At 42.1% G+C, this 27,681-nt stretch overlaps 1 protein-coding gene across 1 annotated transcript in view; it reads right to left on the bottom strand.

Annotated features, from left to right (window-relative positions):
• The window catches only part of gria3a (glutamate receptor, ionotropic, AMPA 3a), a 71,787-nt gene that overhangs the window by 3,330 nt on the left and 40,776 nt on the right, over positions 1 to 27,681 (bottom strand). Inside the window, exons 5-14 of the mRNA XM_053442465.1 lie at positions 25,917 to 25,970; positions 25,520 to 25,681; positions 24,983 to 25,150; positions 23,696 to 23,800; positions 21,041 to 21,148; positions 18,990 to 19,196; positions 16,625 to 16,998; positions 14,094 to 14,292; positions 6,625 to 6,872; positions 489 to 603 (exon numbers count right to left, since the gene is read on the bottom strand). Of these exons, the coding sequence (XP_053298440.1) occupies positions 489 to 603; positions 6,625 to 6,872; positions 14,094 to 14,292; positions 16,625 to 16,998; positions 18,990 to 19,196; positions 21,041 to 21,148; positions 23,696 to 23,800; positions 24,983 to 25,150; positions 25,520 to 25,681; positions 25,917 to 25,970 (1,740 nt within the window). The remainder of the gene's footprint in view (positions 1 to 488; positions 604 to 6,624; positions 6,873 to 14,093; positions 14,293 to 16,624; positions 16,999 to 18,989; positions 19,197 to 21,040; positions 21,149 to 23,695; positions 23,801 to 24,982; positions 25,151 to 25,519; positions 25,682 to 25,916; positions 25,971 to 27,681) is intronic.

Below are 27,681 nucleotides of genomic sequence, written 5' to 3'. Positions count from 1 at the left end.
GGTCAGCTGGGTCTGTGTCAGAATAAGGACGCCTTCGGGGGAAACACGGCCGGTCATGTCAGAGTTAACTGTTTGCATACAAATGAATAAGAACACCAATAAACTAAATTTCAATAAAGGTTCGGAAGACTAAATAGCAGTATAATGGTTTCAATTCTATGGGTTTTTTTTTTCAAATTGGATGGTATGAAGTCAAAATAAAAATATTGTGTGATCATGCTGCAATTTTTTACAAATCTTAGAATCGTCTGCATACGACAGTACTAACATGTTAATGCAATGAATCATGATCAGAGTGTGAATAAACTCATTCGACTATGTGTGGAGCAGATCTAGTTGTTAATGTCTCGCTCACTCAGGTGTTCAGAAACGATATCATGTCGTGGTTCACATGTCTGACACAATGTTTATGCTTTGGATGTTTGCATATGAACAGTTGGGTCAAAATGCATTTGGCAATCAGTGTAAAAAGACCTGCAGCGACTGACCTTACTTCCAGAGTCCTTGGTTCCACATTCACCCTTATCGTACCACCATTTGTTTTTCAGCTTGTCTAAGATGCCTTGTTCACTGAGTTTCAATACTGCAAGGTTTACAGGAGTTCTTCACGTGGGAAATAACATAAATAACATTTTATTATGTTATTTTATGTTATTCAACTTTTTTAAAACTACTTTATACTGTGCAAAGCGATAGAGTAGGGTCCTGGCCAACACATCACAGATAGCAAGCAATACTACAGTATGTAAATAAATATATAGATATAGATATAAATATATGACCTTTCATAATCCATGACTACCCTAGCATGCCAGACCCCATCTATATCGCTTTGAGTAATCGGCACACACTGATCACAAGGAGAGGAACAGATTTGAACTTGCAGAATAAAGCGGCTGCTGCATAGCTTTCACGAAATGAGAGGAAACAGAGGCGAGAATCGCTGAGGGCACTTTTTTGGTTTGTTGTTGTTGTTGCTATGTGCAGCCTTTTGGAGGTTTAGCAAGGTGAATCTAACAGGAACCCTTTCTTGACTAACAGACAAAACACAGCAGTCCAAATTCTGAGATTTGAGATATGTCTCACAAATCCCCCCTTTCAATCGTAACAGCAGGGGGTCCAATGTCATTCCCCGAACTGAAACACATCTTGAGAACCGAGAACGACAGCAGGTATATTCATTTAGATCCTAATTTTGTCTTAATCTTAGATCGAGGTTACAGTGAGTTTAGATGAGGTCAAGAAAATGTCACTTTCTGAGTCAGTTTGGGGATTTTGGGGTTTTGCAAGACATTCTGCTTTCATTTCCGTGACGGCCTCATTTCCAGGCGGATTTCCTTTTCAGACCATATGACAGTGTTCGTAATCCAACATCATCAAATATATTGCATTCACCACCGTGTTCTCTGTATCGTCAAATTGAGCACAAATCCTGTTTTCTGATCATATTAAAATAAGAAAATAATAATAATTCAAAAGAGAAGTCATGCATGTTGAGTGGACGATGTGCTGTCCTGTCTCCAGTCAGAGCTTTTTGAAAAGGCAAAGTTGTGATGATTTGATTGTGTGATATATAAAGAAACTTCATCACACGTTAAAAACATTAACGTTGTTGTAGCTTGTTTCCTCCACCGAGAAGCTTATGTTTTAATCTCTGTCCGTTTGTTGGTTGGTGGGTTTGTATGTTTTTAAGAAAACTTAGAGAATATGGTTTGGGTCGGAGAAGAAACCATTAAACTGCAGATCTGAACAGTGGGTGGATTCACTTTCTCACAGTGTTTCCAGGGACAAATACACAGAACATAATGAAATAAAATCAGCCAAATTCAGGGAACTGGATTCTATGAGTGTGCACAATTTGGTGCATGGGGATAGAATTTAAGGGAACGTTTGAATTCTACTGAGTGTCCTTCTAGTTATTGATGAGCATCTAGTGACTCTTCTTTGTGTGTGTGTGTTATTTCCCTGTGATGCCCTCAGAGCTCAGTGCCTCAGGTCAGAAAGAGACATAAAGTAAAGATTAAGATTTCAAACAGTTTCACTGTAGACATCGTGAATCTGCTTCTAGCTGCTCTGACCTCTGACGTCCCTGAACACAAACCAGAGTTCAGCTACAGTCATGGATTCAGTGTCACATTTAACATTGAACTCTTTATAATTTAGCCGCATTATGGTCTATACTGCAGGTTAAGACAATGTCTGCAATGTCCCATGGAATCTAACAGATTTTTCTCTATGTCATAAGAAATACAAAGAGTTAACTTTTGTGAGACCCTCACCACCAGGTGGTGGCCATGGACTTTAAAACGATACACTGCGTTCACAGCTCGGAAACACTCAAACCTTCCCCGCTTCTCATCATCTGCTCTTACACATTGTATTTCTATGTGTAGAAACACATAGTTTGACAATTTGTTTAACACTGGAAACGTCTTGACAATAAAGTAAAGCAATAACCTCAAATTCAAAGCTAAACTAGTAAATCTGGATACTGAAGGACGCAAATGTGGCTGAACAGACCAATTCTTAAAAGGAACAAGTGGGCTGGGGGGGGGGGGGCACTTTCCGTCTTCGTCTTGATGTAGTTTGGGTCATTCAATAAAACCTCTAGTGTAATAACAGCTCCAAAGAGGGATGTTAAATATATATGCATACATGTATATTTATGGTTCACTTTATAAAATAATTTTTATGAGAAAAAATTATCTAATAATAATCTTATTTGATTTTATCTTATTATTTGTATTCTTATCATATATTTGATGGTTCAGTTCTGTCTTTAATTGTCTCCGTCCTCTGCAGTTTATTTGAGTATGTGCAAAAGAGACAAATAAACGTCTGCTCCCCCCACATCAGAACTTTAGCCTTCAGACTGTCTGCAAAACAGGAAAACAGCATCTTAACACACTCATGACCACACGGAACAAGTCACAACATGAACCACACATGCACGACACTGACTCCCATGCAGAAATTAAGACATAAATCACATTCTGTATGAAGGCAAATCAAACAAACATCACTTTCTAGATACATAAATTACCCACAGTCCTGTGGATATTTTATATAATCCAGCTCTGATTGATAAAAAAACCTGTGAACACGTCTCCATATGAAATAAACATTAAAAGATCTCTGATTTACAATATGTACAGATCATTTGAAGAACATCATTGGTTTGTTGTTACGCTGTATTTTCTCAGTGGTAGTTACATGCAATATATTTACTTGTTGAATTACCCACACGTGCCTTTCTGAAAGCGAAATAAAGACAAGGAAACATGGCGGTCAGATGTGAGAGTGTCACACCGATCGTTCACTCTCTTTCTAACCGAGGGGTCGAGGCAAATTGCCGGCGAGAGGAGACGGCTTCTTTGCGTTATCCCACCGGTAGCATCCATGTTCTGCTCACTCAGAAATGAACGGCTACAGTTGATAACGGAAAGGTTCGCCGCGTCTCTTCTCTCACAATGTGCCAAGAGGGCTGCGGTCATGAGGCAAGCTGGAGAGCAGAGGCAGAGATGGATCCACAGTAGCACAGCTTTTTACTGTGCCCAGGTGTCTGAAACACAAGATCAGGGGCCTCATTTACAGACAGGTCGCACAACAGATTTGATCGAAAGAGAAATCCTTATCGATGTCTGTATCTAATAGACACACTGATCTGGTAAAAGGTGTCAGCTCTTCTGCAGAGATGAGCCAGACCAGCACAGCTCTGAAAAAGTATAAGTATGGATGTTATATGCTGGAGAGCATGTGCACATGGGAATGCACCTTAACTTGTTGACTTTAATTTGGCATTTAGAGCAGAACTATGCAACTTTTCATTCTTCCATTATCTTGTTATTACTCACTTTAAAGCAACACTATTAAAATTTTACTGAGCAGCAGCGCCCTCTGCAGCCGCACTAGTAATTAGTACTGTTGGGATCTGTATCTGTGTGATAGAGTGGTTTTCATGTAGAGTGTCTCTCTGTTGAGAGGAGCTCTGACAATTTGGTTCCACTCACTGAACTGACACCAAACTGAGCGGTTGATATTCAGGATTCCACCAAACTATGTTAAGAATTCTTGATATTTAAAAAAACACTAAACTGAAGTTCAATGTAGATTTTTAAGAACTTCTAAATCTATATCCATACTCAAATGTCTAAGACGTTCACTCCTAGAGTCCAGACAACTTTGGAGTTTTAGAGAAGTTTGGAAACGCTATTGATCTGGTTTTAGTTTTGAAAACTACAGGGCTGCATTTTAGGAATGTAGATAACAATGATGTAGAGACTCACAGCTGTTTGCTGATTGGCTCTTTTAGATCACGACGTAGCCTTGGCTGATGACACCCTTCACGAGAAAAGACCCGGCAATAGCCTATTGGCTTTGGCTACCAGTGTAAAACTCAACATGGATGGTCTAAGAAAAAAATCCATGCCATTGCTGCATCTAGTTTGTGGCCTCGCTCTTTCTGCAAAACAATGAAACCAAATACTTCCTGTGAACATTGGCACACACATGCCCTGTTTACATGAGTGGCCATGTGATATGAATTTTCAGGCATGTTAGTTTGAACGGGGATTGAAACAGATATGGAGCCAAAACAATAGCGTGGACAGGATTGTTTTAGTTTGAGAACTTAGGAGTATGGATGTAGCCGTACGTCTTTTTAACTGATCTACAGCTCAGCGTTACTCTGGAACTTGCTGGACCTCGTTCTGCTGATTTAAGCTGCGACTATCTGTCAGTTACATACGTCTCACATGACATCGTACCTGCTCACCAGAGTAGCATAGACCAAGAACAGGTGATCAGGGTGAGGGTTGGGTAATGAAATTCTCCTTATTCCACCTCACTGAACCATCAACTCATTTTGAAGCTGCTATTTTTACTGAAGAAAAGTTGCATAGTGTTGCTTTAAGGTCTGAATGTGTCTTTGCCACAGTCACTGATATTTTTGCATGAAGCATCAATTCATTATACAGAATCCTTATAAAAACAAAAGTGTGATATGAATCAAATCTGCTTGCACAAATGGAGCCCCCGGTCACATCTTACACTCTACCACCGCAGGGTTTACCAGGTCAGGGTTGCCATGGAAAGACTTTGACTGGCCTTAGGGTCAAGACCAACCAAAGACTTCTGTCAGTTTTTACTCTGGATTTTCGGTGAGAGGATGTTGGACAAAAAAAAATAAAAGTTTGGACCGTTAGTTTTCACTCTGTCATTAGAATTCTCACGTTTGCCTGTGATGCTTAGTCCCCTCAAGACAACGCTGTTTCCCGTGCCTAACGCCATTCGGCTGATTGGAGAGTGCATACATCGCTCAGCTTACAGATGCTGAGGGGCGTGAAATTCTAATCACTCTAATCCCTCTGGCAGAACTTCAAAAACCACGGATAGATAGGAAGCCTAAACGTTGGCCTGTAGATATAAAAAACAGAGGGGAAGCTGGTTTCTGTCTTTCATAACCACAGGTCAAAAACACAGAAACGCAATATTAAACTCCTCGTATTCGGTTCTCTATTACTCGACTAATTCTACACACTAGTGCCGTTTTTTCTCCCCCATTAGCCAAGTGAAGGGTTCCCAGTTGATCACAGTTGCACCTTAAAAATTTGATTTACATGTATTTTGGCCCAGAGACTATGGCGTCAGTGACCACAGCCTTGCCGATTACTCTGTTCTAGGATACCCGACTTTGGTGACATTGAGGCTGACCTTAGAGTCACCTCCCCCGCTGCCGCACTCTCCCTTGTCGTACCACCATTTGTTTTTCAATTTGTCCAAGAGGCCTTGCTCATTCAGTTTTAACACTGCCAGGTTAACAGCATTTCTTGAAACGATAAAACATAACTTGTAAGAAAATGAACAGGTCCGTGAGAAATCTAATATAGAATATTAGTAAAGAATAGTGATAGATATCAATGGTTCAGAAGGGGAGCACGGGAGGGACAAATTGGTAAAGAATTTCACTGGTGTGTGTGTGGGGGGGGGGGGAGGGGGGGTAAGAAGCATTTTTACAGCAAAGAAAACGTCAAATATTAGAGAGGTGGTGGCATGGAGGGTTACATTGCTCGTAACTGAAGTGTGCGGGATGGGGACATTCTGTCGTCGTTGAATTAGAAATAAGAACATCCAGCATGCAGCTTAACATTCATCACGAGTAACAGAGCAGCATTTTCACCAGCAAATGAATAAGGAAAGAAATCTTTAAGTGTTGAATTAGAAGCAATGCATGAGAGCACCACACAGATCAAAGGGGTGGGGGATGGGGGGGGGGGGGAGTTTGAAGGGGAGAAGAGCCAAATAAACAAACTGGGGAAAGTGACGGTGCACAGCGACATTCAAATGGATGGACTGCGCACGAGACTGGTGCACAAAAAGCCTTGGGGGGGGGGGGGGGGGGAGAAGAAAGTGACGAGGACACAAACCAGATAAATAGGACAGAACAGAAAATGGCTGAACATGTCGATTCAATACAAATAACTCAAAATACAGTTCACTCATTGATGCATTGGGAAAAAAAAGAAGAATTAAAGGAGTGAGGGAGAAGAGAATGACAAATGGAGACATCATGGTAGGTGGAATACTATAACAACACGGAGGACATTGTTATACTATCCCACCCACCCTAATGCAGAGCCTTTGGGTGTGGCCACGCCATAGCCCTTAGAGTCGAGGTTCCCGCCCACTTTCATGGTGTCGCACGGCTTCCGCTGCTCTATGTACTCGTTCATAGTGGACTCGAGCAGAAAGGCGAACTTGCCCTTCGACTTTCGTACCCGGGACACCCCGTCTGGTGTTGTCTTGGCAAACACTGACGGTTCTGCCGATTTCATGTAAGACCACATTTTCTCATAAACTGCTATTTTGGAGCGCTGCATAAGAGGACACAGAGAGAAGACAGAGACAGGTTAGTGATGCATCAATCAAACATCCACAGTCATAACAATATTCATAACGAGCCGCTGTGGGTTGGAGTGAAAGCAGAGGTTAGACATTTCTGAGACTGGTGGTTTGGAACTGGAGCCTGGAGGCGACTTGCTTAGCTTAAGGACTTTCAACAATTTATTGTGGTGGGAAGACAGGATGAATCTAAATGTTATTTTCTGAGAAGTTTTCATTATATTTTTTATTTGCACATTTTCCTTGTCGTACAAAAACTAGCACGATTTCAGTCCTTCATTAGCAAGTTGTGTACTTGAGTTTTATCTTCAGCCAACATAATAAACTTCCTGCTCAAAGTCCATACTTAATAGGACTGTCACCTTTTTATCTGAAATTCAACCCAGACCCACATTAGACCCTCAGAAGCAGTTTGCCTCCTTATCCACCAGAGGGCGTTCACCATCATAATGCCCTCTTGACCTATCAGTGAAGTGAGTGAATGTTATATCATTTCAAAACGCCGTCCTGAGCAGACAATCACGACAACGACACGTCTGAGAAGCCGCTGCCTTGCTGCTCTAGGTTGTAGATAAACAAAAAGTCCATGCCGCCCTGTGCCTTGCTGCCCGACGGCTCTGGCAGACTGTTCTATTTAAAATATGGTTGGATCTACAACTTAGGTCAGCCCTCCTTCCCAATGTCCAGCCATGCTGCCCCCTTGGAGCGGGGGGGGGGTTAGTCAACTGGAGTTAGGAGCTCTGAGGAAGAAGAGGGGGGGGGGGAGGAGGGGTATTCAAATTAAATCAGATCCAATTGTGAATTATGAACCAGTCAATTTTAAATTATGTCAAATTCATTCAAACTTTCGGGAAAAGTGACAGCCCTTATACTTTATGCAAAGACATGTGAGTGGAATCAACCTCTTCACCAAGCGTCAGTGAGAGAAGCACATATTTCCTCGGTCTCTTACTATTCCTCCCGACTCTGAGTCACACGGGGAAAACAAACAAACAGCGTCAGCCGCTGTGCCCCGTGGCCACTCAGCCACGTGACAGCAGATGTTCTCATTCATGAAAGCACCTGCTGCGACACCACTTACGTGTGATGTGCTCGGTGGCCTCACCGAGGGCAGCGCTGATGCTCTTAGCAGTTCAGAGCAGATTCACCCTTTAAATGCAAACAGTGCAGCGGAGGTAGTGGGCCCTTTGCCAGCAGCCTGAAGTCGGACAATCTGGCAGCTCAGCAGAAGCAAACTGCCGACCATGTTTGGTATCAAAATGAACACACCGCCCTGACCTCCTCCTCCTCCTACTCTTCCTCCTCCTCCTCCTCCTCCTCCTCAAGTTGTGCTCCTACAAGCAGCAGCAATCAATCATCAGGGTTTTGATTTGGAATAATAATCATATCCATCTTTTTACAGAACCACGTGATCACTGCATCGGATCTGACGCTTGAGTCACTTTGAAATGTGTCACGCGGCGTGTTTACAGTGACCTGTTGTGCAGCATGATGCTACAACAGCTTGATATATGTAACGAGTGAAGACGCTGACAGACACATCACTGTCGGGTGTTAACTGAATATGAAACCGCAAAGATTTCACACACATTCCTCTGTGGAAGTCACTGGTCTCACTGGCCACCACATGCTACATTTCATGCTTGTATCCTAGTGTGAAACAAGCTCTCATTAGATATTACTGACTCCAATTATATACAGGTTTTGCCTTATAGGTTCAGTGTGTACGATAAAGGTGAAAGGGATCTATTGGCAGAAATTTAGCATATAATAATTCTAGTGATGTTTTCACTTGTGTGTAATCATCTAAATTGTATGAATTATTGTTTTCTTTACCCTTTCTATTTAAATACTTTATATTATCCTCAGGAGCAGGTTCTCTTTACAGAGGCCACCATGTTTTTCTTACAGTAGCCCAGACTGGACAAACTAAACACCTTTTGAGTTTGTATGACAACTGAAGTCGGCCTCAGGTTCTCTGTCATGTTTGGAAGGGGAGGGCGGAGGTGAGGTTATTCAGCTGCAACGTGCAACTTCACCACTAAATTCTACATCGAACCTTTAATATCTTCTAAATAAAGATTTTAAAAATGACTATTCTTTAATATGTTATTGTTATGGCCATGGAGATCACATGGAGATCACATGAAGATCAGACTCCAGGTTACAGGTTCTCCAGCTCGTCAGGAGCAATGGGATGTACCTGGGACCTCCCTCAGCTGGTGGCAATCAGCTGAGACTGGGAGGGTTTATAAGGAGGATTGGTTTCCTTGTTCAGTTGCTTGCTTGCTCTCAGAGGATCAACACCTTCAGTTGCTTCTCTGAGTTTGTGTTGTTGGTTTGTGTTGTTGGTTTATGTTGTCGGTTCTGCTCATCCTAAGAGTTTGTCATTTTATTTTCTCCCCCCGTTTTCTCTGGGACTCCCACTATCTTTTGGTTTACGTCTTATCTTTGTGTCCTGACTTATTGATAGATTAAGTGGGTGACAGTAGGGAACTACATGCCCACTGTTACCTTTTAGAACCCTTAGACACATTTTGTTGGAGTGTTTCGTTTGTCTCCCCAACAGTGGCCCCTTTTATATGATCTATTAATGTATCTCCATCAATCAGAAGTTGCAGATCTAGTATGTTTCTTAATCGGGGGGCCATAAAATCCCTAACAGTGAACACACTATGCTCCAGTTTGTACGACTAAGACCGGCTGGTTTACCAGCAAAAGGGTGAACATTTTCCTGTAATTTCTCTCTGTCACACCGACATAAACCAATCAAAAAGACTGAAATCACGAGAGTTCATCCATTAATCATTTCCGTCATCTGTTCGAATCCATGTGATATTGAGCCAAATACCAGGTCAGCGAGTTTTAGTTTGTGTTGCAGTTCATTGTGTGATGGCTCCGTCTTTAACATGTTGGACCTGCTCGCTCCGGGGACTGACGGCTTCACCTCAGTGGCCCAGTCAGCTGCCAGCTGGAGCAGCTACAGACATGCACAGCACAGCCCCGCTCTGACACTCAGTACGCTGCTAAAAACCACCAGCGAGAGGCTGATCGCCGGCCGCCAGGGAGCTGGAGCACACAGCTGTCCACAATAGGCGGGGGGGGGGAGAAGAGACAATCCAAGAATTTGCTTTAAACCAGCCTCATGTCACCTTCTATTCTAAACTTGGAAATGGAGAAGAATCTTAGAGGGAACTTTGGACTAAATCCTTTCTTATCTTCACGGTGTATTCATGCAGCTGCTGGTCCGGTTTATGGTGATAGGACGACAGCCAGCTTCATAATCTGACAAGTAGGAAGAAGGAGAGAAGCATCTGACGTCTGGAGCAAGTTCTTAGAGAAGATCTGATTTTGTTTGACTCTCCATGACATTTAACAACTGGCTTTTACTTGATTTTTATCCCTTTCTTTAACCTTTACAATTTAAATTATGTTCCAATATTTAATCTGTTTTAGATTATACTATTTATTGTCCTTGATTTTAAATTACATTGTATTATACTGCTCCTTTTCTTCCATGTTTAGTGTTCTTGTTTTTATTTGTCCTGGACTTCAAGCAAAGTGTTTTGAAAGGTGCTGCCTAAATAATAACAAAAGCATTATTATTATTATTATTTTAAATGTCATGTAATGATGGAATTTCCTATTTGTAATTCCCAACACATATTACAATTGCAACTAGAATATATTCTGCATTCATGACATGTTCAATTCTTTGAGTATCGAGCTTGACCAGATTGTGCGCTCAGCAGCCGTGTGAGTCAGTCGCACATCCCGTCTGGTTGGTGAAAGTAACAGAAAACATTGGAGCAAACTGGCAAACTATGCCAGCCCAGTGTTGTGCACCGCAACATAAATAATTCACCGCAGATGTAATGGATTGTGGGCTCGGGCTAGTGAGTGAATCATTTTTGACATATGCACGATTTCAGTTCATTCAAGTGTTCATGTAAACAATGTTAACGTGACAATAATAGCTGATGACAGGCTGGGACACGGTGCGAAAACAGCAGCTCTTTTCTGGGTTACATGAACATGCGTGTTCGTCGGCAGCAGGTTGATCGCCGCTGTGGAAATATGTGAAAACCCCATCATGCTGCGAGGCTGACATATCCACTGAGAAATCTCCTCACTACAGCATCATTCTGCTGTATACTGTATGATGTAGGTCATATCCTGCGGTCAGTGGGGAATTTGACTTGATATAGATTCTTCCAGGTACCAGTTTATCTCCCCACAGTCAACTGGGAAGCAGTTATTATCAGCAGCTTATGGTAAGTTATTTATGTATCAAAATGTATCTTTATTCCAGTTAGAGGCAAGTTAACTTTGAGGAACATAATATGCAAGAATTCATTGCAAAATGTGGATGAACTGTTTATGTTGATGTTTTGCAGTTCAGCCTATTTGCCTCCTCGCTGAGAGTTATATGACAGTATATTACCATATCTGTATATTTAATATGAAGATCAGGAGCCAGGGGACGATTAACTTAATAATTGAAAAGTCTAATAATAATAATAATGAATAAACAAATTTCAACAGTTTTCTTGCTGAAAGGCAGATTTGTAATTTTTAAAAGTTTAAGTCTATTCAAAGTCAAACCATTAGTCCAAGGCTTTGCAGGGCTGAGCAGCAGGAGAACAGAGTGTGTTTTAAATGAACCTTTAATGTGATGAAGCCATTAAAATGACTGTGATAGACATCATTATAGGTTACGAGCTCTACGCAGGCTGTGTGACCTGGATCAGGTCATGCATCCTCTTTGAAGATCACTGTAGAAACCTATCCTATTCATCACCGCATTTCAATAACCGCTGCTCAGAAGGAATCCTGTGCACTGACATTTCCACTGTGGAAAGCAGAATATTTGTCACTCAGGATGAAGTAACCACACGCCTGTCAATTATCTGCTCAGGACGACCTCAGACAAACCACAGCGTGACAAACCTGCCGGGATTAGCAGTGCTGCTTATAGAGCTGCTTTTAACGTAATAATGATTCACCAGGAAGCCTCTGGAACAACCCGTCTGATATTTTGGAGCATTTATTTAATTGCGTTCAATAAATAAAACCTGAGATGATACACGTCTTATTCCCCTACATTATCATCTTACTTTAACTGCACGTCTTGTATAATATTTATTATTGATTAAAGCGTTTTAACACGGTTATTTAAACAAAGTAAAACTGGTGCACATCTCAACAAACTTTAGTGTCTAGTTTAATGCCACATCTGTTGTCAGTCCCTCGAGTCATATCAACAGAGCCGCTCCTACAGGTCTAGTGTGAATTACTGCAGAGAAGAAGAAGAGGAGAGACTCAGCCCAGAATCTTTGTACCCGCCTAAATCTCTGAAACAGATACTTGAAATAGTGTTGATCCTCTTCTCTTTGCCGTATAAAATCTTTTCCTGGTGACTGCTCTACCTCAGTTTAGCTTCAATTCAGCAGCTCACTCTGCTCCAGCACCTTTTTATACGGTAAATCAGTCGGGTCGCAGAAACAATTCACTCGTCTCTACTTAGTCACATCCCTGCAAAATCAGTCCCCTCCACTGCTCAGCACAGCCAAATGTGTGTTTCTCTGAGAGCTGCACATGCTTTGATTTGATCATGTTTGATAAAAAGCTCTTTCCTGCCAGCAGCAAGCGTGGAAAAAAAGTAAATCTAATAGAAACATATTATCCTCAGTGTTATTCAGCATATTTGCATTAACTGATCTCAGGAGAGTGTTAGATATGAGCGCTGAGGCATCGTCTGAATCCAACAAACCACACCGATCAATCCCAAATCTGAGGGAGAGCAGGGTTTGTATTTATTAAATGTCTCCCGAACCACAGCAATCACACCACAGAGACAGAGCAGGACTAAAAATAGGCACAGCCCAGAGCTGGACATTGCACGTGAATGACATTTCCATTTCTGAGGAGTAGGACGCCTTCTTTGACATTAAGGACTTTTTTAAGGAGGCCCACGAATTGGAATTCTAATGACAACTTGTGCTTCTTCTCTAAAGTTTCACCAACAAATCTGACTATCAGATTGTTTCCTGTCGCTTTCCTTTGATTAGATGTGGGCGACTTTTCAGAGGCCGAGGCAGAACTACAGCTATACAGTTTTATGTAAATTACAAAAAATGGAAATATAAATATTGCAATAATGAACTAGTAGAGTAGTATTCACTCCATCAACTGCTTTTCTATCAGGCCAACACTAATTGATGAGTAATTATCTGTGCTTTAAGGCTGAAGCTTTATCTATTTGTGAATGTGTAAAATGATCATGCCCTGTGTGACTAGGAATGGGCCATACAACAATATCAATCACTATCACGATATAATATTATATAACTATATAACAACATAATGCTAATAAATTGTACAACAAAGCGAGGGTGTAAAACACATAATTGATATACCTCCGATTTGTGAGATGTTTTGCTGTTTGTCATTCTGTGCTCAGAAAGAAGAGTATAAAACCACAACTTTCACTCAGGAGCAAAAATGTGTCTTATTTAACTGACATAATATTATGGCATTTAACTTGAAAATTATCGATATCGAGCGATGAATTTCATCTTAATGTAATGTTGGCTACATCACCCAGCCCTTTGTGTGACTTTAAGAATCTGCTCATCTTGCAATGCTAGCCCTTCTCAGTTGTGAGGATAGAAATGAATCTACATAGCAGTGGAGGAGCAGTGAGGCTGATCAGTTTGGTCTATTGTCGGAAGCAGAGGTGTAATTGCAAAGCTGAGTTATTTCTGTTGCCGAAAAGTGCACAGTTGGAAAAGAAACACTTTTAATTTGAAATTAACGTTGTGGACAAAGAGGATTTGCAACCAGGCTGATTGATCACAGTCATTCCTCAAAGTAGGAATTATTTGTTCTCTTCTGACACTTATCTTTACTTTATCTTCATTTTTGATTTCAAAGGAAAGCTTTTTTAGTATAAGCACTTTGAAAGTGCTGTATTAGGGGAAAAAACTACTCTAGACATTGTTATTGATTATTTATACATATTATAAATAATCTGATTATTTATTCTGTATTACCTGGCAGGTACAGAACCCACAGAGGAGCTCCTGAGACGTATTCGGCTCTGGGCTTGTGGCCAACATTAACTACCGTTCGAGCAGCTCTGGTTCTGCAGTGCAGCAACAGCATGGACGTCAGCCATGCGAGACACTCACCCTAAAGAACTCTTTAGTGGAGCCTGAGTCTAACGTCCCGTAGGCGATCTCCGTCTGCTTGGCCAAGTCCTCTGCGCTCTCGATCGGAGAGACCATCCTCTCCACGGTGAGGAAGGCAGCCAGGTTGGCCGTGTAGGAGGAGATGATGATGAGGGTGAAGAACCACCACACTCCTCCGACGATGCGCCCGGACAGAGACCTGAGAGGAGGAGAGAAAGCAGAGAGACATGAGAGCAGTGTGCTCCAATCTACACGAGGAGGGGGAAGAGGATCATAGTCCACTGGGGCTCCAGTGTTTGACGCGTCTGCAGAGAAGCACAATAATATCCCTGCTGCGCCACATATTTTCATAAATCAAGAATAAACTCAGCGTCTAAAGCAGATTAAATCTCAAAACTTAATAACAAGCCTCATTAGATCATTATAACTGGGTCCACTGTGTAGTTTTGGAACTAATTTACGTGAGCAACCAACCCAAATAGCCCAAAATGCTCAGCCCGACAGCAGCCTAAATCCAGCAGCCTGCACACTCGTGCCAGAATCTGTCCACGATCATTTGGGTTGATTCCAGGGACAGCAGAGTCCTGCTGCACAGTGGATATTTCTAGTCTTTAGTGAAATAAATCCAGGCCCTGTTCTTCACCTCATCATTGCCAAGTAACTGTATAAGCATTTTCTTGTGCCAGTTTATTTACTTGTGGTCTCTACTTCAGCCAATGTTTGATGTTGGAGTGGAGGCATTTTTTTTTCAAGTGTTTGGTCAATTTATTCTGCTGTTAAACGTAAAACTCTCCACCACAAATTTAGTCTGCAGTGAATCCAACAATACTGAAGTCGGAGCTGAATGAGAATTAGTCAACTCTTCAGTGAAAAGAATCCAACTTCAAACCTGATCTTCACAGATCAGCCCTGGGTTCAGATCTTTAAATTTGTCTACTCTCGGTGGCGCTGTCCCAAAAGTCAACAATCCCTTACTCCACTGAAAGTTAAAGTTAGGGTTGGAAAGCTAGCAAGAGCAGGCCACACCCCATTGGCCCTATCTTCAAAGCCACACCCCCAAAACATGTAAACATGCACTGTGTGACAACTGCTACTATTTTTTCCGTAACTCACTCACTAACTTCTGACTTTGGTCTGTGTATCAGCTTCAGAGCACTGGCAGGGTGCATGCAGGCAGGCTGGTTGGTTTGTGTCAGAGCTAATGCATTATTTATGCTATTTATTTGACACCTTTAATTTCTAAACATTTTGTCTTGTCATTCAGTTGTGTTCACAATCTTCACTATGAGAGGGTTTTTCTTGGCAGATTCCAGATCTGATAAAAAGGGGGATAATCAACTATAAGGGTCAAACTAAGGTCAGTTTACCAGACTTGAGTTGGTCAAACCATGATTTAGCCCGAGGCAAAGTTATTGGCTACAAAAAAGCACTGGAGATTTCAGTAGGAGGTGTCATTAAGGTGTGAACATCCCTCCTCGGGTGATTAAATCAACCTGGGAACAGCTTATCTCTGTTTAGCTGGAGATGTGCTAAAAAGTAAACACTCAGCAGTTTCTTTAGTGCCAGAGTAAGATCCCATGTTTGCTGCCTAATTGATTATTTTCACTGATTTACACAAATTCACATTCAACTTTTCCAGAGGCTGCTTTCTCTTTGCTTCTTTATAGATCTCACTCATGTCATTCAACCAGAGACCTGGGAACATGAGCTCATACTGAGCCTTTGGCATCAAGTCTATAACTGTCAGGTGCATCTCTGTCTAATCTCTCTCTAATTGTGGGAATTATAAAACATCATTCATCTTCACACTTGAGGCTCAAGTGGATAAATGTTGGATTTTTACAATTGAGTTGATATTTGTTGTTTTCCCAAAATAAAACCCTGATGAAATCCCTTGTCCTATTTCCCAGCAGCACATTATTAATCACTGGATCAATTTCTGTCAAAACACCAGCATCTCTACATTCTTTGAAATTCCCTGAAACAGGCTATGAGAGGTGGGAAGAAGAATCACAGACACCACACAGCGATGAGTGAAGAGATGGAGAGATGAACCAATAAATGAGGGGACAGTTGGTGGCAGTTATGGTCCTGATGATGGTTTTTCTGCACAAAGTACATTATATGCACCAGGTTGATGAGCGTAAAATGGGACATGCAGCAAAAACACGGTAGCCCTCCAAGAGTCACGAGGAGTTCAGGCAGCTACTTTGAATGAAGTGTAATGACCCTGTGCATTTTACAGCCCTCAGCATGGTGGATATAAGTTATTTTGTGGATGCAAAGCATCACTGCCAGCATGCAGCCTCAAGAAGAAAATAAAAAAAATAACAAATGGATGTACAGTAGCAAATGTTTTTTATGGGAGAAAAGCGCAGTGAAGTGAAGCTTGAGGGTAGGTGGAGTATTAGCATAGCTCAAAATAACCTATATGCACCATGGCAGGATGGAAATGAAGGTTTGGGACCATAAAATGCAGAGAGATGACGAGGACAACTGAGAGCTGGTGAGGAATGAATGCAACAACCAACCTTGGCGAGATATCGCATCCTTGCTGCATGAAGGCGCCCAGGGAGAACCACAGGCTATTAAAAATCCCAAAGTCGTTCGGAGGGTCTGGGGGGCTCTGAGGGTCTTTGGCCTCATCGTTCTCGTCGAGATGCCACTCATATGGGCTGAACCGGCTCACCAGGAAGAGCACCACACTCACGCCAATATAGGCAAAGACTATACACATCCAAATCTCATAGGCCAGCGGGTCCAGGAAGGAAAACACCCCGGGTTTGGACTTTTGAGGCTTCTTAATCATAATGGAGATGCCCAGGCTCATGAAGGGCTTAGAGAAGTCTATCATTTCCTCCCGCACCAGTGTTATAGTTAGAGGAGCCACGGCTATGTCAGCTCTCTGTGGAGATGGGAACATGCACAGTGGAGGTTAGAGAAGAAGAAATCATAAAGTAACAGCCTCAGGGTTACATATTGCTTTAATAAAGGAAATACTGATGAATCTGAAGTCCAACCTATAACCAGGCCTTTTTCGTAAGTCATGGCCGAGGACTCAGCTATAAAGTGAAGTCAGGGAATAAAGAGATTGGAAATTCAGCAGTTCAGAATAAACTGAGAGACGGACCGGTGATAACGCCAATGAGCGTGAGAAGGTGCCATTTAGAAAATGAGTCACTCAGCATTTGCGTTGGCTAATGTCTTTGTCTCCATCCAAATCTCCTCCATGAATTCGGCGGGAGGGGTTGGGAGACAGAGGTGGAGGAGATTGTGTAGGGAGTCCATGAAATGTGAATCAGCCTCCATCAGATCCTCTGCGACGCCTGACGGGCTCATCAATACGTATCTCACTGCAGTGGCAAACGCTCGCAGTGAGGGGGAGAGCCATTGTAACAGGGCCACAACTGAAATATTTAACCTTGATGATTCATATATTAGATTTGGAGGAGTCTCCATCGAATGCCCTTGATTTATTCTTCTACGAGTTCATTTCCATTTGAAAGGCTAATCAATACAAATTGATCCTGGATGCAGGAACACAACTGAGGGCTTGTCGTGGACATTTCTCTCACTACAGAAGCTCATCTCCATCCATCTAAGCTATTAATGCTGGTGTAGTCAGGAGCACGCGCACAGACCTCAGGTGTTGGACTGAGAAATCTGCACCTGAGAAATTGCCCTGTTTGCATGCAGATCTGTTTTGGACTGCAGTCTGCTGATTCTTAAGCATTATTCATTTAGCAGCTGAGGTCTCATAAAAGATGCAAATCATCTTGTTAGAGCCGGTTGGAGTGTGCGTGAGCCGCAGGACGGATGATGAAACCAGGCGAGGTGATTTTACAGTTGAAGAAGAGGAGCTCTCCAAACTCATTAGGTCCACTCGAACCAAATATCCACAATATCGGTTTCAATGGTTTAAATGAGGTGTTTTTAAGTTTTTATAATTATATCTGAATGATCAGGCTACTTAAGACAACAGCTTTCACATTTGACGAATCAGATTGTCATTGTCGAAAAGGAGAAACTGAAACTGATAAAACAGTACATTTTACATCGTTACATCCTGTATGAACATCATAAACAGAGCCTGACTGATATGAATTTACAAAGGCTGGTGCTGATACCATATTAGGGAGTAATACATTTCTATTACATATATTCTGATATATATGAAACATTTTAATGATCCTAAGATGTCATTTTCAAACCCTTGTGAAAATTACCGAAATAAGTTACCCATACTTTTAAAACATAGTACTAATTATGTCATTTTAGAACAGCACAAGATCATAAATATCACTTGTATGTGGGAAATTTTTATTTTGTTAGATTTTTTTTTTTTTTGGATTGATCTTGTCATTAAATGTGTTTCTTCTCTATATTGACTTTTAACTCTCTGCGTGTAAACACAGTATCTGTGAAATGCAACTTCATTCCACTATATGTTTTACAGATATGTCTGGAATGACATGAATAGACTTGGAATATAATTTAGGATTGATATTTTACAGTTCAACCAACTTCACTTTAAATTACTAAAAATAAAATAAAACCCATGTGACTAAATATATAAGAATATAAGATAATTTTGTCTTATGTCAAATTAAAATATCCCAAAATGCAAATATTTTTTGCTTAGTTAATACCGTAAATTAAAAGTTTTCATACGGGCAAACATACATACTGATATGTCTGTGAAAGGTAGATATCAGCTGATAACTCATAAGGCTTGAATCATACAGTAAGTGTATGGATTGGTTCTGAAAATGGAGTATGGCAGTTAAATAAAATCAAAAGTACAAAATGCTTTAGAAAATATGAGTATATCTGAAGGTTGAGGTTAGAGCTTTCATCAAGCCTTCTAGCAAGCAACACCGTCAGACTGATACTCACCCCGTAAACCAGTTCTCCCACCATGCCGTTCCAGGTCTTGGTCTCTGGGTCTCTGGCGCCGTACTTCCCATCGGGAACTACTGACAGCTTATATCTTATCCCCACATGTTTTGCAATTTCAGAAGCTAAATCGACACAGTAGCCTTCATATCTGTCATTCCCCTCCATCTGCATATAGTTTTTCTTGTACATCACATACGGAGCTTCCTGTTAATTAGACATAAGTTTGAGTTCACAGTAAAGAATGCACACATCCACAGTGGCCAGACCTCATGGGTCACGGGCCTTGATTGGTGCTTTAGCATGCAGACATGCGGGGGACGACAAACAAACACATTAGGGGGGGGGGGGGCGCACAAAGACGAACAGAGCAGAGATTCAACATAATCTACACAGCATCAGTTACAGGGGCACCGCTGTGGGACTAAAAAAGCAGCTGGAGCAAAGAGGCTGACTGGGCCAGCGGGAGGAGCTGAAGCGTCTAACATATATATATATATAAAAAAGGAAGAGGACATCAGGGCTCCCTCATGCTGTCCTCGTCCAACATCTAAATCTGTGGAAATGGGCGACAGACTGGGATGGGGACAGTGGAGGGGAAAGTTTGCATGTGCTTAGCAGCAGCTTCACACGAAGGGAAGGACAAGTCAAATGGCACTTTTCCAGTTCATAAAGTAAAGGTCAGTGACAGCAGAGGGATTAAAGACCATGGAGATTCATTCATCCATGTAACAAACTGTTAAGGCTCATAACGGCTCGAATATAGTATCACATTGATTTAGTTGGCTTTTTATTTCTTCTGTGATATTAAATAATCTGCTTCTTTCCTTGTTTTTACATCATCTCTGCGCTTTAGATTTCAATAAATAATGTTGTGTATTTCCTTCAATGTTTAAAACATGTTTGCCACCTCCTTTAGATGAACTGATGTCATCTTTGGAATCGTCAGCAAAGGTGATTTGGTTTGTCGTGCGGCATGTACATGTTTTTCAGAGGTAAGCTGACCTGCAGTAGAGGTCGTCCTCAATGGAGACTTCAACTATATCCAACAGTCTTACTTTAAACTAGAACTTCTGTTCTGCTGTGAAGTCATGTACGATGTGGTGAAAGATCAAATGAAAGAGTCACACTCTATAATAATAATAGGGTGGCCTTTCATTAAATTAACATGTTCTTTAAAGTTACAAGACATAAGAAAAGATGAAGTTAATGAGATGATGCGTCTAAAATAAGTTGTATTTATCCAAAAACAAAAAGCATGGCCTGTAGTGAGAGAATAATGCAAAGACTCGACTTCTCTGTTTTTCTTCCCTCGCTCTGTACACTGCTCTACTTCTGCTCTGCTCATGAGGAGAATGAGTTTCTAAACATTGAAATGAGGATGTGTGACTATTACATTCTGAATTTGTCTAAGATGAAAACACAATAGGCAAAGTCAGAAGGAACGAGAGGCCAGGGTTTTAAATGTAAGATAAGGAGCACCTTATGGTACATTTAAAATGGCCGATGATTTCTAACTACCCACTAACTGCCTGTAACTAGCCTAACTAGCACTTTGCCTAAGCCTGGACCTGATATACTGGGCGAAATCTCATGGTACAAACTTTTAGGTAAAGTAAGTTAAATTGGAACAAAGGGTTCTGTGCGCAGATCATTTCCTGTCTCCGTGCAGCGAGACACTGATTTGACTCATCCGTCCTCGGCGTCACTGACATTTTACTTAATGAGAGGGAAACACTTTTACTTACGTATGTACTGAATGTGAATACAATGGTGTCTAAGTCTACAGTTATCATTACCAAAGCCGTTATTGTGATGTCACTACTACAACAGCCCACTGGAATATAAAAAAAACAAAATGCTTTGGCACCCACACGGATACAGTTGAAACACTCTTTGTGAGTCGACTGTTTCAACATGTAGTGAGTGGATGGAAAGCAACTGAAAATAAAATAGTTCTACCCTCCCAGGACAGATTGCAACAATGGACACCTTGACCTTGAGTGGCAGAAATCTTAAGGTGAGACATTTAAAACCGGCTGAGAGTGTACCATAATAGTAGTGACCACAATTGTTCGGTTTTCCACAGAAGAGGACTCGTTGGTGACCTGCTGATCCATTATATATACAAATTTTTCGTACTCATTCCAGTAGCCGATCTGCAAACGACACAAAGGTTCACAGTTATACATACAAGAAGCAGAAAGACATTTTTTTCCCCCAGTAGAGCACACCCTAACCCTGTATGTTAGTTAGTCGGCTCTATCTGTGCAGCATGAGAGAATTTTTAAATAAAACACAAACAAACATAGCATTGGAGTTTCTCTCTTCACCTTAGCTACACTTCAGCGGAGTAGGAGTAATCTATTCCTGGCTCAGCAAATGTTCTCTTGCATAACAGCAGAGCTGCACCAGTGGATACTCGAAGGCTGATAAAATTAAAAACAGCAAGACGAAAACCTAAAAAGTATAGATGTGATTTATGTGGTCTGTGCAATATGTGGCTCTACTGTTCTATAAATACTCCCCGTTACACACACACAGTATAATCTTACATAGAAACCATCTCTGGCCTGTGTCTTCTGATGATTCCAGTCGCTGCATTGTGTTTATTTGTGTCACACGATGGTGTATTCAGCCAAGAGGAAATCCGCCACTACAACACACAGTACTCACTCACTGCTGTCGCTGCAGATTGTCTCAGTTTGGATCTGAGGGGGCCGCTGTGATGCATGTGGACTTGTGAGCTGAGCTAAGTGGTACAGTACGGGGCCACTTCCTGTCGTGTGGACGCTGTCAGAGGTCAGCGGTGTGACGAGAGCAGGCGCCAGCATTGTGGGCGTGTGCATAGCTGTGTGTCAAATCAGGGGCTGCATTTGAAGACTGATTTCATCACAGCGGCGCGACTAGGCTGTCCCATTTCGCAGGGTCCTTCAAATGCGGCAGAAACAACCACGAGAAACAATCCTACCTGGCCTGACCTATCCCAGCATTCATTGCGCTTCGGTGGCAAACCGTTTTTTCGAAAAGGTAATGGCACTGGCAAGCGGTGAGACGTTCGATGCTATCAGGCCTCAACTCAACTGAACAGCTAATGGTACACATGTAAAAAATACCAAGGGGAATTCAAACTTCCTTGTCATGTCCAACTTCAGCTCTGTTGCTAAGCAACAGCAATAAGGGAGGGGCGAGCTGGTGCTGCTGATCACAGGAAGACTCTGTAGACCAGATCTTATCATTCTGGTGAGGCCTTCAGGGTCTACCCGACCCAAGAAGACCACCTCCTTCGTGGGCCGAATAAGGACGCAGCCCCTGAACTGAGACACAGACTGTGTGTGGTCATGTTGTTTTGACCTTTTGGTCTGTGCAACTACACAAAGCTCAATTACAGCAGTGCATTGCACACGATGGGATCCTCATTATCTACAGACACATGTATTAGAGTCTAAATAAAAAAATTTTAAAAACATTGTATATGTGCTTTTCAAAATAAATGCTTCTGTTTTTTATCAGTGAAAGGCAGAGTCTGTGTATGCGCTTGTAAACAGACTTGCTCTGATAACTGTGCCTAACAGTGTTAGTGTTGAAGTTGAAGGACCTAATCATTCAGCATCTAAACTAACAGACATTGACAAGTGCTGCAGCTGTCAAGCTAACTGGCTTAAATGACTGTTCAGAGCAAGTGCACATTTCCCCCCCCCCCCTGCAGTCGATTTTTTCTGGCTTGTTTAATAGAGCCGCAAGAACCAGACATGTGTCCATGCCCGAAGACAAATGGATACACTGCAGCAGAGGGCTAATACGTCCCACAGCTTCTGTCTGAGGCTCATGTAAAATAAAAACGTTATTGTCTGTAGAGCCACAAATACAAATTCCTCCTTTTCAAGAGGACAAAGTAATTTACAGTGTGCATCACTGGAGCGGCTAACCCACCTCCCAGTATCATTCCAGTGGGGGCAAATGGAAAGTTTTACTGTGATGATGATCTAAAGCCTTTTGTCAGAGGATTTCCAGGAGGAGGACGCTGAAAACTGAAGTCACATTTAAATATCAAAAACATACTGTGCATCAAAAAACAAACTGCCATCTACTTATGATCCTGCGAGGCCAGCCCATGACTTTAGCTCTGCTCAAGATATTGACATCATTTAAAGTGGCCGACAGCTCTGTGCTTTATTCAAGCATCAGCATAACAAAATATATGAGACAATTTATCGGACAAATGCACCGAAATAAGAACTTTACATTTAGAAATTCATCTAGAACGGTGCTTCAAAACTGTGGACTATTACTACTACTACTGATCAAGTGTGGAAATACATTTTGAGACAAAACAACGGCCCTGAAGAGGCACGTGTCACCATCTAAACTAAGACCAAAGTTTGTGGATTGGTTCAGCTCCTCTAAGCAGGGCTCATCTGAGAGAGATTGTTTCCTGGTTTAAAATCTTACAGGGAATGTGTGCTCACATGTCTTGGGCCGGCTTCGCAAGCCTGAGCTACTGGCAGCTTCTGTCCAAATCAGACTCACCCTTCAACTCGTCTACAGCTAACATGCCAGGAGAAATCAGGATCACAGAGCTAAATGAAACTTGGCTGCGTTTATTAAAACTCAGTACTGATTATCTATTATGCTATTCACAGCAGAGAGTAGTCACGCATGGATTCCATCACGACAGATGGTTACAAGGTCGTGTGCTCACTTACCTTCCTCGGGCCTCCTGTTTTCATCTCGTACACATCGATAGTGTAATTAGTTCGTCGACCAAATGTGTCAAACTGGATGTTTCCCGTCATACCAAGTACTTGGACCTGCCGGGCACCAAGAAAACAACAATGACAGCAAGAGAGCCATCTCATCAAGCGATCCTGATGTATGGCAACCAATGTTCTACGAAGTACAGTTTGTGTTTCAGACATTTCCAAGGGGACCATGGTTTTATGTTTCCTTTTCTATTTGAGAGGAAAGTGCTTTGCTTAGGCAGGTTTGGATTAATTATGACCTCAGGCTTTAGACCAATCAGATCAACATGTTGGAGGATCTAATCTGTAACTGTTAACAATATGGGAGGGAACATATTTCTAAAGCAAGGGAAATGTTGCTTTCATAAGGAAACGATTATAGAATGTAACTGTGACCGCCCACTTTCAGAACGGCTCTGGTGTCAGGAGTACATTTCTTATTTGTTTACTCCATTAATGTTTCAGAAGATCTTATAAAAATAGTTTCAAGCCTGGTAATAGACCAAACAGCTGGGATCTGAATCAAGACCATAAAACATTTGATTCGGCTACAAAAAATAAAGGAAACAAGAAAAGTGAAGGAACAAGACTGTGACCATAAGGGTAGAGGAACTATGCATTCCATAAACACTTCTCTCCAGTAAATGACCTGTGAAATAAAAGGGACATCATGGTTGCTCTGTGGTAAAGGCAGTGTAAAACTGAACAATCTGATTGTAGCCAACTTTGTGGTAAAAAACGTCAGTGGTTACAGCGAGGTCCACCAATCCTAGATGTCGCTATTACACCTGAGCATTGTGGGTAGAGTAGTACTTCTTCACATTGTAAATACTGTTTTTATTTTATCATGCAGACTTTTGACCTCTACAGGAGCATATGACATTGTCTCATAATCTCGTTGCTTGTGGTGAGTCTAACTCGGACCATCCAAATCCCTTTTCAGAAAATGAATGGGGTTCTGATTGTGGACCACGCTGTTGAGTCCACAATTCCTGGCAGTACAGGAAGCAGGAAGCAGTTCACTAATCATTAAAAGGGAATGGGCATATTCAAAAAATTATGGTGAAAAATGATTGGTCTCATACTAGATGACAAAGTATCATTGGTCCAACAATCTTTCAAGATTGAAAGAAGAAAGAAAATAGACAATGAAAGTAGCAGTTAGGTAGAGTAGGACGAAGTTTTAACCACAGAGTAAATAAAATACAATCACAGGCGTTTGCAGAGACAGCACATGCCCTCAGGCCTCACCATTTTGAGGGCTCTCTCGATGTCGATGCCTTGGCTCCAGGGCACGGCGGGGTTGGCGAGGCAGTCGCCCGCACTCCCCCTGCGAGACACGTCCACTCGCTGCCGCCGCAGGTACCGGAAGGCCTCCACAATCACAAGGATGGCGTCGTGGGTCAGCGCTGATGTATACTGAGACAAAGGCCACAAGAGACCCAAGTGAACAGAACCAACAGAACATTGTACTGCAGCCACAGCAAGGTCATTATTTCCACAGCAATGTACACCACAGAGTCTGATGTGAAAAGTGAGGAAATCAAAAGCTAGCATAATGATTGACATAAAAATTGTGGGAGTGTGAAGGCCGCCTCTATTCAAGGACAAGCGATGAAAAGTTATTTTAGCAGCAGCTCCGTGAAATGATACGGATTGACATATTTCCTCTGGTTTCAGCAGGATTACCACTTCTAAAACCCAGAAGAAGAAAGGGAGAGAGAAAGGGGATCTTTGAAGATGTGAAATTAAAATGTAAGTGCAGCGACGGCGCTACGCCTCACTGACCTTCAGCGGAGTGTTTTTGGCTTCTGGAAATTCTCTTTCATCCAGGCGCTCCCAGCGCTGGAGGAACTGTTGGACGATGACGCTGTCTGGGTTGATGATCTTGAAGCCTGTGATGTTGGCTCCACCAGCAAAGACCCGGTCCAGGCTCACGTTTGAAAACCCCTAGGGGCAAAGAGCAAACGTGGCGGATGGTGGAGCGAAGGAATCATTAGTAGCAAAGAAAAACTGTGGAAAAACTGCTCGAGCTTGTGCATTCTGTGGTTATTTCTGAGCTGTGTTTGAATAAATGCACTCGATTGTAAATCTACCATGAATGCACAGTGAGGGAGAGAAGTCTGGATGTATGATTGAGAGTGTTGCATCTCTCTGCAGTATGTTTAATGTTGCGTGCTCTCACCAAGTTGGCGAGGATGTAGTGGTATCCTCGGCTGTTCTTTCCCGCGATCACCACCTACAAGTTGCAGGAGGAGACGCACAGTGACTCACATGTGCATCTCAGAACATTTAGAGAGGCTGAGATTCAGACATGACAAAGACCTTTCATAACACACACGGTGGCTGCCAGAAAGAAAGGAGAGCGAAGGAAGACAGATATTCAAAAGCTACATTTGCAGAGCAAGAGGGAGCGCGTGGACACATTTGTAGTTTTGTGTGTTTTTTTGTATGAGGCACACTAACGAGAGGGCAGGAACTGTGATGACAGTGCCTGTTCCTTTCTATTACCTTCAACATGTAAAATAAGGTCAAGGCTGTGACTCTCTCTCTCTCTCTCTCTCTCTCTCTCTCTCTCTCTCTCTCTCTCTCTCTCTCTCTCTCTCTCTCTCTCTCTCTCTCTCTCTCTCTCTCTCTCTCTCTCTCTCTCTCTCTCTCTCTCTCTCTCTCTCTCTCTGCAGCTGCCTGTGCTCCACACACACTCTGCCTCTTCCTGCTCCGTTTGTCTCGGTCGCACAAGAGACTTAATTAAAGCCAAAACGTTGCGCAGCACCTGTCCGCCTGCCTGCAGATGCACAGCGTGCTGCACTCGCTGATTTCTTTTCAACTTCTCCATCAGCCAAACCTCTCTCCCTCTCTCTCTCTCTCTCGCGCCATTTCACATGCACTTCTGTCTTCTCTCCATCTCTGTTTCTCCACTGCAGAGTACAGAGCTTCAAAAAGATACTGTGGGGGAGGATGGTTGTTTGTTTTTCCCCCTGTCTTTTCACTTTCTACACTCGCCCACAGTTTTGAGAATCATGCTTAGGCTCTGAAATCATCTAAATGTTAAATCTCCAAAGTGAAAGTGATATCATATCGAAGACATTTCATTGAATAAATTAGAAAGAGCAGTGATTCTATTCACACCTTTGCTCCTTGCTTACTGCTGCCTCAGTGTCTCGTGATTGTCCCCGGAGAGAGAACACCCTTGATACTCCGACATTGGCCCTCTGACTCGCTTCTCCACTCTGAGCAGTTTCAGCAAAAAAGCCAATTGCCTTCCTTGGAAATGGAAAAAATGATTTCATAGTGCTCAGCGTTTTGCCCCCTTCGCTCCGCCAACTTTGTTCCTCATAAGCAAAAACTTCTGCTTATTGTCTTCCACGTTGTCTTGGAAAGCTTTTCAATTGCTATTCAGCCATGTGAGAGGGAGCCGCAGTGACCAAATCAAACAACACAGCGAGCACTTAATGAAGCTGCAGCTCCTGGAGTGACTGACTGCACCTCCTGTGTGTCAGCGGCACACTCGGGCAGAAAGCTCCAGACGTCACACTCACTCAACGAGCATCAGAACCTGACATCACAGCTGCTGCTCTTAGACTGAAAACTAATTTAGCTGAGAGAAAATAATAAACATGTATGACTTACTGTAGCTGAGAGGCACACAAACAATAATAATATAATAATAATGTTGTGGGAGTGACTATATTTGACTCCACTGGAAAGTGAAATTGTAACTTCCTTTTAATTGCCACAAGCTTCTGCAGTCATGGTTCAAATATTTTGAAGATGTTTTATTCCTAAAAGCTGTAAATGTAATGAAAAGCTGCTGCAATTCTGCACCCAGAAGGTCATATTGCCTCATTATAATACATAGCTGATTTAATTTACTGTTTACTCTTACTAACTTTATAATTTTTTTTAAACTAAAAAACAAAAGATATTCTGATTTGCGTATTGATTAAGAA

Source organism: Pleuronectes platessa, chromosome 15 (genome assembly GCF_947347685.1).
Source record: "Pleuronectes platessa chromosome 15, fPlePla1.1, whole genome shotgun sequence".
NCBI lineage: Eukaryota > Metazoa > Chordata > Actinopteri > Pleuronectiformes > Pleuronectidae > Pleuronectes > Pleuronectes platessa.
The sequence above is the reverse complement of the archived record's forward strand: the minus strand, read 5'-3'. Positions and strand labels throughout refer to the sequence as shown.